The 14,939-nt window shown below is 36.2% G+C and overlaps 1 protein-coding gene across 1 annotated transcript; it reads left to right on the top strand.

The window, feature by feature from the left end:
* The first annotated feature begins 1,306 nt into the window (after positions 1-1,306).
* On the top strand, positions 1,307-14,434 carry LOC110458239. The gene is made up of 9 exons (XM_021509851.1): positions 1,307-1,633; positions 4,473-4,790; positions 5,214-5,468; positions 6,826-6,959; positions 8,236-8,645; positions 9,015-9,969; positions 10,148-10,184; positions 10,419-10,724; positions 11,018-14,434. The coding sequence occupies exons 1-9, from the start codon at positions 1,567-1,569 to the stop codon at positions 11,371-11,373; spliced, it is 2,838 nt and encodes a 945-aa protein (XP_021365526.1). The 5' UTR covers positions 1,307-1,566; the 3' UTR covers positions 11,374-14,434.
* Positions 14,435-14,939: the final 505 nt, after the last annotated feature.

Here is a 14,939-nt window from a genome sequence, read left to right as displayed (position 1 = left end):
GTGACGATGTCATTGTGTGACTTTGTGAGCTTCTTTAGTCCAAATCACGCGGCGTGATCAAGCCAAGCCGGAGTTTTTCAAACAAATAATCTCAACGGATACTCTAAGTTCAGCCACATTCATTTTCCACGTTGGTATTTTGATTTCGCCATTGACCGAGATGCCACGCTTAACGCAAATTCAGAGGGGTAGAGCAATTGCGATGTTATTGGATGGTCATAGCCAAACTGCTGGCGCACGGCAGTTTGGTGTTTGCCCGTGTACAATTAACCGTCTCTGTACACGTTTCCGTGCTACTGGGTTAGTTTCTGATCGTCCCAGGAGCGGTCGTCCACTTGAAAAAAACGCACGACAAGACAGGGCGGTTCGATTGTCGCACTTGCGCAACAGATTCAAGACTGCTGTAGAGACTGCTTCGCATACCTTAGGTACTCATGGCAGACCCATTAGTCTTCAAACTGCCAGGAACCGCTTGCGTGCCGAGAGAATCATTGCGCGCCGACCTTATGTCGGGCCACCTCAGACACCACGGAGGCGGCAAGTGCGTCTTGACTGGATGCGCAGACATGGCCCGAATAGGTTTAGGATGCGTCGATGGAGGCGTGTGATGTTCACCGACGAGTCTAGATTCTGTCTGTATCGCTCAGACGGAAGAAAAAGGGTATATCGCAGACGCGGTGAGCGTTTCGCCGACGCATGCGTGGTTGAACGCGATATATTCGGTGGGGCTTCTGTAATGGTTTGGGGAGGCATCTCCCATGGAGTAAAATCCCCATTAGTGGTCCTGGATCAAAACCTCAATGCCGTTCGATACAGAGACCAGATACTTCATCCACATATCCTTCCACTTCTCAGACGTCATAACCTAATATTCCAGCAAGACAATGCTCGACCGCATGTTGCCAGAGTCTGTCGTGATTTTCAAACAACGTTCAGCCTCTGGAATGGCCCCCATATAGCCCCGACATGTCTCCCATTGAGCATCTGTGGGATGAGCTGGACAGGCGTATTAGGAAACGTCAAAACCCCCAACTAACCGCGCCCAGTTGATCGCAGCATTAACACAAGAATGGAACACCATTCCCTTAAGGCGAATAAATGTTCTCATGACTTCAATGCATAGGAGAATCAGTGCAGGGATTCGTGCAAAAGGTGCCCACACCAGGTACTGAAGTGTCATTTTGTTTTTCGCGGGTATCCCACTTTGAGTAACTACTGATGACACGAGTGACGTTACACAGACTTTTCTTCTACATTATTGTAAAGAGTAGACTTGTCCCTTCATACTGATATAAAATTTTGTACAAATTTCCCAAAATATCATAGGCTATTGATTGCATAATTTAATTGTGCGTTTCTTTTTTTTGTTTAGTACACAAGTAATTGCATACCAGACATACACAACTTTAACATCACGATATACATTACTAATTTGCTTACAATTGGATTTTAAGAAAATCAGGTTAAAACATTTTAAGATGAAGTTTCTTCTTTTGTTTAAACGTATATGCTTTATCCAATAAGTACATGTATTTATTCGACGGATAATACCTTGCTGAATTCCTGATGATGTTCATTTATTTTTATGTTTTGTTTTCTCCTTTCTTTGTCTGGTTGGATCTAACAATAGGAGGTAAGCATTAGTTTTGTTTTAATCAACAATCACTGATCCGTCACCTATACACTAATACGTGTTTTTATTCATACACTTTAGGTTCGTGTCATATATCTCTTAATTATACAAGTTATTGCATCCTAAACAAACACATTTTTAACGTCACGATAGACATTACAAATTCACCTAGAATAGCATTTGGACAGATGTCATTACGACAAACATGTTAAAATATGGATTTGTTTTCTTCTGTTAGAGTAACATTTAAACAAGTTGTACGCAACTTAAACACTTTTTGTTTTAACTGTTGTTAAAATCTTATTTGAATTAATAAACACAGCTTGTTGATGTCATAAATCTTCTAGATAAAATGTTTACATAGTTATTGTAAAATTGTATTTAATTCCATTAAAAATAGAGTTTCGACATTAGTCATTAAGATTTTCATATTAATAGGTTTTAACAAAAAGTGCCCTCTTTAATAAATAAATATTGCGGTATGGCATGTGTGAAACAATACATATTTGGACATTATGTAAATAATTTGTCAGTAGACAAAAAAAACAAATGAAGATCTAAGATTACAAATACTCTCGGTCGTTTGGTGGGAAAATTGGTAAAAAGAGGACGATTATAATTTTCGAAATTGTGACGATTATTTTTGCATAATCTTTTTAGTCGGCTGTATTGCAATGATCGATTTTCAAATACAAAGCATCTAGGTCTAGGGTTTATTAAGAAAATAAGATATTAGTATCAACTGATTATTTAGTTTCCTGTTTAAATCATACAACTTACGAACAATACATATATATTAAACAAAGATTCATATTGCCTCTACCTTTTTCTTTTGATCATCTAAGATGTAAGTTGTAAAATGTATTACGTGTGTATTTAAGATAGATTAAGAAATTAAGACATAACTCACCTGAATCTTTCAAACCTCTCAGTGGACAGTCATTGCATTCTGTTAAAGGATTAAATTGATTAATTAGTTCTCTTTTCATGTGAAATCTGATGTTATATTTCAAACGTGCTTGATAGATACGGTAATCTGTATTACAGCGTTGTTTATTACATTCCTTGTCGGGCACCGATGCTACCAAATTCGTATTTATTCGTTAAACATCAATATTTGGTTGATATGTCGAAAATTTATACTTTTGAGTTATTATATAGTTGATCTACTATTATAATAAGATTAATTTATAAGTTCGTTTTTTTCAACCATTAACGCATAATCACGCAAAATAGAGAAACAAATATCACAATTAAGTTTTTATTTCTTCTCTACCTACAAATGATGTTTGTATTGAAATATGAGAGGTAGAAAAATAATATATCTGTAACATCATCTTTTTCCTTTATAACAGAATCAGTAATAAAAATATACCCTATCTCTCAGTTGATAATAACTGTACATACTGTCGGAGGATCATCGGAGAACTTTTGTTTTGATCAACCAGAACTATTTCCATTGTATCCAGATTATTTCGTAACACTCCAATATCAACTGAAATACGTTAATTATGTTCATGATATGTAACACTGTAATGGGCTGGTAACATAAAATTTCAAAGCATTTCTTTTTTGTTTAACCTTGCAGTATATGTATTTTTTCTCGATATCCAGAAGATAAAAATGTTGTAATATTATAGATTAAGATATCATAATATCTGTGAAATATATTTTCTCCTTACGAGACAATTTCATGGAAACTTTATGTTTAATATATTTCCATATGTCTCAATGGACGTCGATTGCATATTGTCGACGGTAAAACCGTTTACTTTTTTTATCTTTAAATGTACAAATGTTAATATCAATGTGTTATCATTGCATACCGTTCGGTGTATCGGTACATTTGTTTTTCACTACCTGAGCTACCTAATTAATTTCATCCTGGAAAGTTCACTGTACGTACAATGTACCAGACACATTGAACATGGAGTCTACTGACCAATTTGTAATGTGTTTTCCATTTCTAGATAAACACATATTTTTTGAAGGGAATTATCGTCCACACATTTTATGTATATAATGTTGTAAAGGTTTTAAACAGGTCTATCTATACTTAAGTTTAAGGTATATGGAAAATAGGTAGAACTACCCTATCTGCAATACATACATGTGCAATGCTACTTAGTCAGAGCATTCGACCTGGAACACCTCATCCTAGTATGTCGGCATTTTACAGTCGTCATCAAGACCTGATTTCCACCTGGATGTTAACCGTGATTAATTATGTGTTATATGTGTCTTTGGTCACTAGTGACAGAAATGCTTTGTCCTAGATCATTAGTGACAGACATGCTTTGTCTGAGGTTACAAGTGACAGACATGCTTTGTTTTCTATGTCTAAGGTTACTAGTGACAGACATGTTTTGTCTTAGATCACTAGTGACAAACATGCTTTGTCCTAGATCACTAGTGACAGACATACTTTGTCTTAGGTCTCTAGTGACAGACATGCTTTGTTCTCTATGTCTTAGGTTACTAGTGACAGACATGTTTTGTCTTAGATCATTAGGGACAAACATACTTTGTCCTAGATCACTAGTGACAGACATACTTTGTTCTCTATGTCTTAGGTTACTAGTGACAGACATGTTTTGTCTTAGATCACTAGTGACAAACATGCTTTGTCCTAGATCACTAGTGACAAACATGTTTTGTGTTAGGTCACTAGTAACAGACATACTTTAGTAGATTTAACAGGAATCATCATGACTAGTGCTACGAGAGGTGCAAGAAACACGTTCGTTGTACGTTGGTTAGCAATTTCATAACAGTAAAGTGTTTGCACTCTGTCCTTGTGTTATGACGATATGGTGCCTTATTTTTTTCGTCCTTTCAGAACCAAGATACTTTGAAAAATATATGGAGATGTTTAAAGGAGACGTGGAAATTTATCGACATGTACGCGTTGTTTTTACCGGCCGAGAGGGCGCAGGAAAGACGACGGCATGTCAACGTCTACAAAGGAAAAATGTCGACCTCGACATTCGCGAACCAACTGTGGGAGCTGTTTTACATCCAAATTGGTTCTCCGTGGACGAGAAATCTAACGAGTGGATACAAAACGATGATAAATCGGCCAGCGAAATATTGGAAATCCGTCTAGGCAAAACGATGAAGAAAGCACAAGCAAACAAAAAAGCTGGTTTGGAGACAGGTATTTTACTGTACTTTTCAGAGATGTTTTTCATCCATGATATGATTCTGATAACACGGACATCAGTAATTGTACTTCAAATTCTTAGAGATGCTCATTCTCAGGATCATATAGTGTGAAAACAACAACGAATATAAATATCTTTTGCATGTAAAGGTAACCGATACGCATATTGGAAATGTTACATTATATATGGTTAGTAAATCGCTGAAGCAAGTTATATTTATATAAGTTAGAATAATTGAATAATAAATATTCAACATCTGATATAGCACTCTATCTAGCTAGAATAAGCAACGCTAAAGAGCTTTACCGTACATATATATACAGTTTATAAAGTCAATACAATTAGCATATATATCAATCAATCAAATGAGCTATTTTGAAAGCCTTGTTCCTAAATGTTTTTGTACACTAAATTAGGATTTCGAGAGAGCGCAACAGATTTATCAATGACGTCATCACAAACATATGACCTGTATGAAAAGCATTTCGAGGAATGCAATGCAGTGCAAGAGGCTTCACAGCATGCCAACATGGATGGGGTTCTCCTATCTCTGTGGGATATGGGTGGACACTCGTCGTTTCAGGCATCGCACAATGTGTTTATTTCGTCACATGGCGTATACCTGCTAGTCTTTAGACTGACAGATTTTCTCAAAGACAAATTGGAAACTGGTAAGTTTTCACATACATTGATATATCATTTTCCCCTATTTATATATATATATTTATGTTCGATTATCAGAAACATTCGAGCCAAATTAAAAAAAATGTACAGAACACCGTTAGTATTAGCAATGTCAACTTCTTAAATCTAAGAAAATATATTTTGAATGCGAATCTGGGTCCTCGATAATTGGCTCCTGTTGCCTATTTTGCATTTACTGAATTTAATCTGATTTTAATTAAAACCGCATATTGTTGTTAAGTCGATTTCAGTAAAGCAGAATCGATATTTCCGGATATGCTTTACAAGTCAAATGTGATAAGCGACACTAAGCGGCGTTACATCTAAACCAAAAGGAAAGAACTGACATTTACCTTTTTCAAATTCAAACGTTTTTATGAAGGGTCTCAAGTAACATAATATTATTTGAGAACCGGCCATAAACCGTTTGAATCATGATCGATGCCATGTGTAAAAATTCAATTGGTTTAGCAAATTCAAAAATTAAAATAATCTGCGACATATGTACCAAGACTAAACATCGTAGATAGTAAGGTGATGCGATTGCTTCCAAAGACAAACCAGAGAAACAATAGAAGGATATGTTTATTGCGACAATCGATAATGATATAGAAAAACACTATAAATGCAGATAAGGATGTAATTTTATGATAAAAGCATCACAACTTGACTTGTTGTCGCGATAGAACATTATAATGAACTCTACGATTTAGACTTATTGTAGCCATTGCCCAAATGAGCACTTGTTGTCGATGAATAGAACCGGTGATCGATGCGGAAGTGACGTTAAAGAATACGATACCAAAATAACGTCGTGGCCACAAGCAAAAATGTTAACCACGAAATGCATCACGATAAGAAACGTTGTAGGGTTGAAAAATACGTCGAAAACGTATAAGCCTCAAATGTTCGTCCAGAAAAAGAAAAGGTGAACAAATTCACTACAACATTTTTTTTGTTCCATTCCAAGTGGTTTAGAAAAGCATAAGAAGTTTTAAAGTTAAATCAACCAGTGGGTTACCTCATAGTTGTTATAATACTCACATAGAAAAACATTAGTAATGTTGTCAAATTAGCAGACTTCCAAAGGTAACCGTAATCCATCATCTGTCCGTAGTTCGACATATACATTAAGACCGAAGTTAAAAAAATTACTGTCATACTAACAAACTGACATATTTGAACTTTAACGTGGTGGTAGGGGCGCATCAACGTTTGAAGTCGCAGGAATTACGGGTAATATCTACGAAAATGATACAAAGAATATATCATAAATATTTCTCCTCCGATGCAATTTCTTTGATAATCGTATTTTAATTCAACATTAAATGTTTCTGAATCCAGACAGACTAAAAAAATGGATTCGAATGATTGGCACATTTTCGTCAGTTGAATTGAATGCACCGAAGCTAAAGGAACATGAACCTCCACTGATATTTGTCGGCACCTTCCTTGATGAATTGAGGAGGATCTCCACGGTGAGTGATAAGTGATAAAACCTTCCAGTGGTCGTATTACACATTTTCCCCTTATTCCAACGTCTATGTATAGTCGCGGAAAGCACGAGACAATCACTGTTATGTTATGTGTTATCATCACTAACATACTTGCTTTTTGTAGAGAGCTTGTTACGTAGGGGTAGTCCCGATCACTTTCTGGACTGTTATCTGTGATAATTTGGGTCAATTTATTAATAAGAGCGAAGCTCTCGGGCGCCGAATAGTAACACATGTGTGCGTAAACAGAGTTGCTTCCCCTTGCTACACGTTGCCCTTAATTCTTTTCGTTTTCGACCGAAAGTAGACGTCCAGTGGGGAAACCGGAAGTGTATCTTTGAAGCAAAGACAATTGTGTTTCAAGTCTTACATGGACATCTTCATATAGTGAAAACAATCTTCATGTTTAATTACTCTTTTATTTAGATAAAAACTAATATACATTCTCAGTGAATAAAAGTCCATTACATAAAATATAATACAAACTGAAATGAAGCTATGACGCCCAAACACATCACACTCCATCGGCCTAAATCGGTTATTTTCAAGAGGATGAAAAATAACCGGAGATGTCCGTTGCATTTATCTGCTTCATGACTTATTTATTTATATTTGTGCCACAGGCAAAGACAAACTTAACCCGGTCTCCCCTAATTGTTATGTAGGTCTTGAGTCTGATTAGAGCTTATGTTTTATTGTATTTTATCGACTAGCCGTCTTTAAATAAAGTTGATCCTATCTCATTCTGAAAGCAATATTATCTCATTCCGAATTACCTGTTCTGTTACCTAGCTAGGAGCCAAGACTATTCTTGACAGTCTAACGGTCACTGTTTACTGTGTTACACGCATTGTAAGATTGTACATAATCTAAATTACTAAAGTATTGTGATGACAAATACAGTAATATGCACAGTGTACATTATTGCATACGAACCTTCCGTTTTATTTTCATTCCGTAAGGTTGATCAACAAATTGTACCGAATCGCACAGTTGTGTGGAGAGAGGCGCACAACGGGGCGAACGATTGTTAAATCGCCCAGTTGTGCGCACTTTGTGTGGACGATGAGCGGACGGTGTGTGAACGATGTATGCACGGTGTGTGCACGGTATTTTTGGTGCGTTGTGTGGTCACGCAACTCTATTTATATATCTTAAATTCTAAACGAAATTGGATTTTGGCATAGTATATATCATTGATAACTCATGAATAGTGAAACAGTTTAAACATCATGTCATCTTTTAATTATCATATCAGGACTATGAAGGACAGGTACAAGCTATACAGTCAAGCATTTCCAAATTTCCCGAACTTTCATCACACAAGTTTGTCAGGTTCTGTACACTCGATAATAGCCAAGGTACGGAACCAGCCCAGCTGTCATCGCTTCATGTTCCTAGGACAGAAGTCCAGAATCCACGTCTGCCATCAACTTCCCGCAATGATGATGCAAATCTGAAACAATTACGAGGAACTATCATAGAATTAGCCGAACACCAGGATCAATGGGGGAGAAAACTTCCTACCAGATGGTTAAAGCTCGAGATGGATTTACTAAAAGCAAGAGAAAGGGGGACTAAGATACTGACATTGGCGAAGGTGATTGAAATGAACGAAACGTCCATAGCCCCACTGGCGGATGTTGCTGAGATCGTACTGGCCCTAGAGTGAGTATTATATACACTTGTGTTACATGGATAAATACTTAACATTTTTGAAATATTGTAAAATTATAACTTTAAATGATTAAATGGTGTTTTCATGAAAGTAGTGTTCAGTATTCACTGTTTAACACAGATTTGTTTCGGAGGATTTTTCGGAAAAAATGTTAGTATGTTTTCAGCGTGAGAGCTTCCTTCATATAACTAGAGTGTCTTATGAAAATTTGATATTGCTTATTACAGGAAGAGCTCAGTCGTGTGTTTTTAGTGACAACAATGAACATATTCTGTTAATAGGACGTTAAATCATATTATCTAAACTAAACCTTTCTGCTGTAATATGAGTTTCCTAATCATGATAAAACTTCTGTCTAGGTACCTCCATTGCACGCGGTCTGTGATATATTTCCGGGAATTTGATCACGTCATCAACGACCCCCAGTGGCTTGCTGACTGCTTCAGCCTCCTGATTACAGACGATATGTTTCTTCCAAAAGACAACATCGTGCTGTCGAGGGACTTAGAGCTGTACAAGACAAAAGGCGAGTTGACTCTGAAGCTGATAGATGCACTACTCAGCATAGAAAAAAATAAGGAGTTCCTGCCCCATAAGCCAATTCTCCTGGCTCTGATGGAAAAGTTTGGACTGATGGTACGGATACTGATTTCGGAATCCAGTACAGGAAATGCACGTTTCAGTGAGACGTATTCCATTCCCAGCAAACTTATGGAGCTACAAAACACCGATGGTATGATCACAGGCGTCAATAATCTCGAGCTGAATAATCTTGCTGTCTCAAAAACCCTATGTCTTATATTCCGTGATGTCTTTGTACCGGAAGAGCTTTTCCACAGAGTCTTTGCCACAATCATGAAGACTTACAGATCAGCATCACTATCAGCAACACACATAGAAGACGATCTCAGGAGAAATCTGCTGACGACAGAAGATACAACCTGTCTTTACAGGGGATTTGGCTGTTTCGAGGTGAACGATCTTTGCAGGATGATCTTGTCGATGCACTGGGAGCGGTCTACTATTGCAGTAACATTGTTCAGTCCTTCCGAATCCAAACTTCCTCCAAACTCTGGGCAGCTTGTTAGAACCACTCTGGAGCGGATTTTAAAGGACACTTTGCAGATGAGTAGCCAGCAACACTTTCAGTTCACACACAAACTGCACTGTAACTTCCATCTCAGTCCGTACGACACTCCTGTAGAGCTCTACAGTGTCATTCACGCAGAAGGAGGCATGTCATGTAAAGGAGGGGGATGTCGAGGAAAACACCGACTGAAGAAATCAGACCTGTTGTTTTGGGGCATAACAAAGGTAAAACTTGTTTTCTGTAGCAAAGTAGTAACTCATGAAAAGGTAGAAATCCCACAATATAATATTAGAATCACCAACAATATTTGAGTGTAAATATGGCCTCTTACATATTACGACTGCACATGCAAGACATATGGTGTTGCATGATAGTGACTGTTTGATACCTTTTATTTTACAGTTTACCGTACATTTACATGGATTAGGATCCAGTGACGGCAAGTATATGTTTTTAAACGCTTAGTTATACAAAGCAATGCAATGATTTTCTCTATAAACACTGATCTTTTTGTAAAATTTACATACTGAATTTACTAGGCAACTAATGATGCATAGACGACATTTTCAATTCTTGTATAGCTAATGGTAGATGGGATTGGATATGTTATTCCGAGAAACACATTTAAAAAGAGGAAAATACAGTATTAATAATAGTGTCTTTTTTGCACCAGAGGCAACCTGTCTTGACAGAAGACCGACACCCCAAGAGCTTGGTCGTCTGTCGTACATAATCAAGGCGTCCGAATGTGAGCAACTGTTCATCGCGCTCGGCCTGTCCCTACCAGAGATCTCAAACATAGAGCACCAGACAAGGAGTCTAGTAGTTGTCACGCAGATAACCAGGATGTTTCTGAAGTGGACATACGCCTACCCGAATCAAACGTTTCGTAACATCGCAATGGCCATGTCGAAGGTCGACATTGCTACGGACTCTCTCGGCGAGTCCGTAGAGACTGGTTTGGAATGTGTCATTCTAGGTAATAATGAATAAAAAAAAGTGTAGACGAATGAACTTGTGGGACTTGTTACACTCAATAGTATATAAAATGCAGGTTATTAGACTGAAAGGAAATATGTCGTTCTATGTAAATACGAATAACAGTATACCACTCCAGATAATATGCAGAGAATGATAAAGATATAATGATACGTGAGTATAGTAGCACTACACTAATTGCAGTTTGTGAAAGGATGTTTCCGTGTTTAAACTTCTAGACTCATTTGAAGTATATCCCAAGGAAACTTAAAAGTGTGTTGTATATTATTGCAGATGACATGGAATCTAACGAGGATAGACTGAAGAGACCACTACTCGTCAGTGAAATAGGGAGCATTGTAGACAACATAGACAAGGACTACTTCAACCTGTTTCTGGAGCTTGGGCTCTCTGTCCATGACATAGAGAAGTGCGAAGTGGATCAGCCCAGTGTTAAACGTAGGGTGGAGACGCTGATCAAGCTTTGGATCAACACTTCCCGGGACCAGGCAACCGTTATCAGGATTGTGAAGGCAATGAAACTGTGCAAAATGGACTGGTACTCGACCGCCATGGCATATTGTGTTGGGGACGAGGAGGAGACAGGGGAATGGCCATGGTGGTCATGGTGGCGATGTGCGATTTTGTAACGTACGCGGATACCCACCCAAGTCTGTGACAGAACCTTAGCGCATTAGCGTTTACCTATGTGTATGAACAAATGTCTAAAATACTGATTCTTGTATAGGAAACTCAACACATTTATTAACACGTGTATAGGCCTATCTATTATACCGATACTTGTGAAAGAAACTCAATACATTTACTTATACGTGAGTGTATATGAACTTGTATATAGACTTTAAAGACTGACGATTTGTTAAGAGTGATAAAGGACAAAAAACGTAAAAAAAATGGAAAAGAAAAATTGAAAAAAAATCGCACTTCCATGCAGGCACAGCGGATATGGTAATAAAATAGAAAAAAAATCTACTTTTTATTAGACAGGGATTCAAACATTATGAATATACTCAAATTAAATTAAATGCAACACATTCCCTTCTCCCCGTAACGTTAAGGCAGCTCGGAGGAGGTTAGCACGATCATTCGGAACTCCTTTTCCTGTATCAATTTTCCCTCTCCCTTGCGGACATTGACTTAAAACGCCTTTAGTCAATATATAAATATAACTCTACACATTTATGTTGCGTATCAAACACAATCATTCCTGATCATATTTCAGTGGTTTTGGTAAATAATTGTTTTCTTTATTTTGTCTCGTTCTATTAGACGAAATGCAGAGCATGCGACTGAAGGGTTCCTAACAAAGTAAGGCAAAGATAAAAACAAATCCAGATGTCCATACTGAAATACATGGTTTCTATGGTAACTTGATTTGCTGGTTAGAATCGCATAAAGATTGTAGCCCATTAGTTTTCAAATGTTCTCGCCTGATATAAAATTATCAAATGCCTAAAGCATCGAGATTTAGTGTAATAATTGTGTCGTCATAATCAAAATATAACAGTAGTTATCATATACCTATGCACCTATGTTTCTGTTTATGAGTGTAAGACTTATATTCGATGGGGTTTATAAAAGTAAAGCGATTGACAAGTATAATATTTTGTTGTAAGATACTGTTGTAAAATACCTGATCCAGAAGGTCAAAATATTGCATGTTTACAGGAAAAAGTTCTGTAACTATATAACTAAATCAGGTTGTATGGTAAATTCGTTTACAATTAATACGACTTTTCAAACAGAAAACAAGACCATACATACTTGATACTTTACTCAATCATGTTAAATTACACCGATTTAGCTCAAATGACATTTAGTGTCTGTGAGTTACGGTATTGTATAATGTCCGTTCTCTGCGTCCATCCGTCCGTCTATTAACTGTCTTTCTAAACAGGTTCTTATTTAGAACTGAACTACTAAGAGATATGATGAATGATCAGAAGCTATAGAAAGGATCCTCTGTTGAAAATGTTCCCCCTGTAAATGAGGCTGCAGACGTGTTTCAATAATCAAACAACATTCCTGTAAAGAACCGCACGGTTTAGAGTCATGATACTTGGATAGGGTATGTAGAACAGCAAGGAATATATTCTATGTTATGATATTTTATCTAAGCGATGGTCAGGGTCGAACATTCATTATAAGTGAAAAGCATTCCAAATGTTAATAAAGTTTTAAATCAATAAGCTTAGGGGTTTTATGTACATCCTCTATTGTGTAAAAAGTAGTAACGACAAATTCGAATTTCCAACCTGTTTCCTTATCTTGTCTTAGATGATAATTGACAGGTGTTTTCTCATTTAGGTTATGGTGGTAATTTTTAAATGTCACATAGGTCAAAATATTTTAATTTCGAACTATATTAAAGAGGCCTTAAATAACGAAACCTGGGTATGGCAGTGCATTTCATCTCTATTGTATTTTGTTGTATCACATTGAAGCGTGTGCGAGAAAGGGATATAAAACAGAATATAGTCTACCGCGGATTGGATCATATAAATCATTAACTTGACTTCAAAGTCATCTATGATAGTTTTTTAGAACAATCCAGTTGAGTGCTACAGGCCATCTATGACTCTTGTTAACATAACCTGAAAATGAAATAAATATTATCAGTTTTGCAATATAATTTGAGATATGCCTGTAATGCTTATTTTAATCTTACAATATGATATATTATAAATATCGTATATTTTTGTAGGTCGCGGTGTAATTAACTGCATACTTGCCAGATTCAGTGTTAACATACAGTGACTAAAGACCAGAATATGGCGAATTCGCCAGAAACGTTAGATGTTGAAGTGAGAAGTGGAACAGTTTATGCTTATTTTTATTACTTAAGCAAAATGCTCAGGTTTTGTGTATTGTCACATAAATAAATCGGATAATCTAGGCTTTTGTACAGTTATATAACACGTATTACTGTGGAAAGGGAAATCAGCAACCGAGGTGTAGTCGTACCATCATATTGATAGGATACAGTGACTGACCTAGATAATATTTTGTATTGTTTGGTTAACTATATAACAATACTATGACGAGTGTTTCACTTTCCTATTCATTAGTATATATGCAGAATCAACATGAGTAATATGGTTTTGAATGTTGAGTTAAGATAAGGAAAACACATTTAATCATATCTAGAAACGTATTTTTTATGTATTAGTTTATTTTTCTTTTCTCAATCTTGACAAAACGCATTGATGAATTTAGACGTCTCCAATTAAATTGTTTTGTTTTCACAGCTACCATAGAAAATAGTTGTTATTGGTGAAATAAAAGTGCTCGATCTAAATGGATATTAATTATGATAAATTCTCACAAAAAAGTCAAAACATTTACTATAAAGAATTGTGTTGAAGGGGAAAACATCGGAGAAATAAACTTATTTTTATACAGAAGAAGATTATCGTTTCCTGTTTCCAACACTTATAGTGTTCCTTTTCTCTTGTATCGTATGCTAAAACAAAAATATGATTGTTGTACTTTTAAATATAAGTGTTTTAAAAACTAACGAATTTGCATTATATTGTAAATATCAAAGGATGATGGAAATCTGTCAATTTCATTTTGGTGTTGATATGTAAACACCAACTGAAATGATTTACGAAATGCACATGTATACCACCTGTTTGTAGTATTGTATGTGTGTGCTGACTTTTTAACAAATACAATTTTATATTGACACTTCTCTTTCATTGTCATTATTAGACGGAAGACATTTCAAATACCATAATTTTGGAACTATTGGCTTAGAATATAATTAGAATATGTTTTGTATAAGTTGAAACCAGAACGAAGTGGTCCAGGTTTGGTTACCAGTGGTTACAGACTGTAGTTCACAAGAACAAAACAGAAACTGTACTCTTCAAAACATAATAATTTTATCTAAAAATTGAAACATTTATAAAATAAAATCAGAACTACACATGTATTTAGCATGAAGCTAAACGTATGGAGTTTTGAATTTGCATTTGATTCACTGTTTATATTCTGTCGCACGATTGACATATGAACCACAATCGCAGATAGTGTCACCAATTTGTCCATTTACTCCGAAAGTCAACATGTATCTGGTACAGATGACAAAAGCAGTTAACGTTGTCTGGTACAGACCCCACATGGACATGAAGCGGTGAAATGCTACAACAAATCATAAACAAATCTTACCAAACAGTCTTCTATCTCTGTA

The sequence above is a fragment of the Mizuhopecten yessoensis genome, unplaced genomic scaffold (genome assembly GCF_002113885.1).
Source record: "Mizuhopecten yessoensis strain PY_sf001 unplaced genomic scaffold, ASM211388v2 scaffold9503, whole genome shotgun sequence".
In the NCBI taxonomy this organism is placed as follows: domain Eukaryota; kingdom Metazoa; phylum Mollusca; class Bivalvia; order Pectinida; family Pectinidae; genus Mizuhopecten; species Mizuhopecten yessoensis.
This window is presented reverse-complemented; position numbering and strand designations above follow the sequence as displayed.